Source organism: Micropterus dolomieu, linkage group LG06 (assembly GCF_021292245.1).
Source record: "Micropterus dolomieu isolate WLL.071019.BEF.003 ecotype Adirondacks linkage group LG06, ASM2129224v1, whole genome shotgun sequence".
Taxonomy (NCBI): domain Eukaryota; kingdom Metazoa; phylum Chordata; class Actinopteri; order Centrarchiformes; family Centrarchidae; genus Micropterus; species Micropterus dolomieu.
This window is the reverse complement of record NC_060155.1, coordinates 28943691-28945043: the sequence shown is the minus strand read 5'-3', so window position 1 is coordinate 28945043 and position 1353 is coordinate 28943691. Positions and strand designations below refer to the sequence as shown.

General features: G+C 42.6%; 1 protein-coding gene across 1 annotated transcript in view; it reads right to left on the bottom strand.

Annotated features, from left to right (window-relative positions):
* LOC123973111 (E3 ubiquitin/ISG15 ligase TRIM25-like) overlaps positions 1 to 1353 on the bottom strand; it is an 18618-nt gene continuing 17265 nt past the window's right edge. Inside the window, exon 2 of the mRNA XM_046052992.1 lies at positions 1 to 1301. Within this exon, the coding sequence (XP_045908948.1) occupies positions 474 to 1301 (828 nt within the window). The 3' untranslated portion in view covers positions 1 to 473. The remainder of the gene's footprint in view (positions 1302 to 1353) is intronic.

Genomic DNA, 1353 nt, shown 5'->3' with positions numbered 1-1353 from the left:
GTTTGTTTATTCATCATGTAAACCTTCAGTTTGTTCACACATCCCATCAGTAACGTCTGTTAAATGACTCTTGTTCAATGATTTCAGGTACAGATTCACTTCATCCACACAAGCAGTGGGTTTGAGCAGAATCTCTAATACATCAATTCAAATATTAAACATTTAGAGCTCAGAGAAGTTTCCATTTTCATGCAGAGAAATGTCAGTTCAGGTAAACAAAAGTCATCCTGAGCAGTGATAGCCTCCATGGCTAAACAGACACAGGAAGGAGCACCACCTAAAGAAACTCAAACATTTACACAGCAACTAATGACCAGACCTCAAAGTACCGCCCACAATGTTTGATTGACAGCTGATCTCTGTGCAGTGAAGAAATGCCACAACAATCAGCTCTCAGCAACAAACATGAAGACAAAATAAGTTTAAGGATTAAAACACAGAATTTAACCAACTGTCCCTGAAATGACTTCTGACTATTTGACTTTACAGAACTCAGCAGTGTCATCATAAGAATAAAACCAAAGTCCAGCATAGAGAGGCTGAGTGAATGTGGTCTGGACTCTGTGGAGGAGAGTCATGGTTTCAGAGATGCTGTAGAAGGACAGAATACCTGCACTGTGATCCAGGTACACTCCTACTCTGGAGGACCGAGGACCTGAGACGGGAGTTTGGACGTTGTTGTACCAAAACTTATAACTGTTTTTGTTACAATCTAAAATCCAAGAATTGTCATTTAGTCCAAATCCAGAAACATTCCTTCTCCCTGCTCTGCTGATATTCTTGTATGCAACTGCTACATGAACTCCTTCCCCTCTCCACTCCACCTCCCAGTAACAACGTCCAGTCAGACTCTCTCTACTCAGAACCTGAAAACATCTAGTGAATCTTTCTGGGTGACTAGAATAAGACTGTTGTTCTCTCATTAATATTGCTTTTCTGTTCCCCTCAGATAATAATACCTTTGTGTTTGCTGTGTTTGGATCCAGTGTGATTTCACGTGAATATTTTAAGAAGTCAGCTCTGGTCTTGGGCTCTGGTTCTGACAGTAAAACATCCACCTCAGTCACTGTCTTTAAGATGTTTGTCCATGTCTCTCTCTGAACGTCCTGTAGTTTATCTCTGACTTCTGACACAGCTGCTGTCACGTCCTCAAAGTAGCGCAGAGGACGGATGTTGATGCTGGATGAGTCTGTAGATTCACTGAGTGCTGACAGTGAGGGGTAGTTGTGTAGAAACTGGTTGTCATCCTCTGTGAGCGAGAGCTGCTTCAGCTCAGCGTCTTTCCTCTTCAGCTCAGTGATCTCCTGCTCCAGCTTCTCCTGAAGCTCTTTGACTCGACTCACTTCAGTGTCC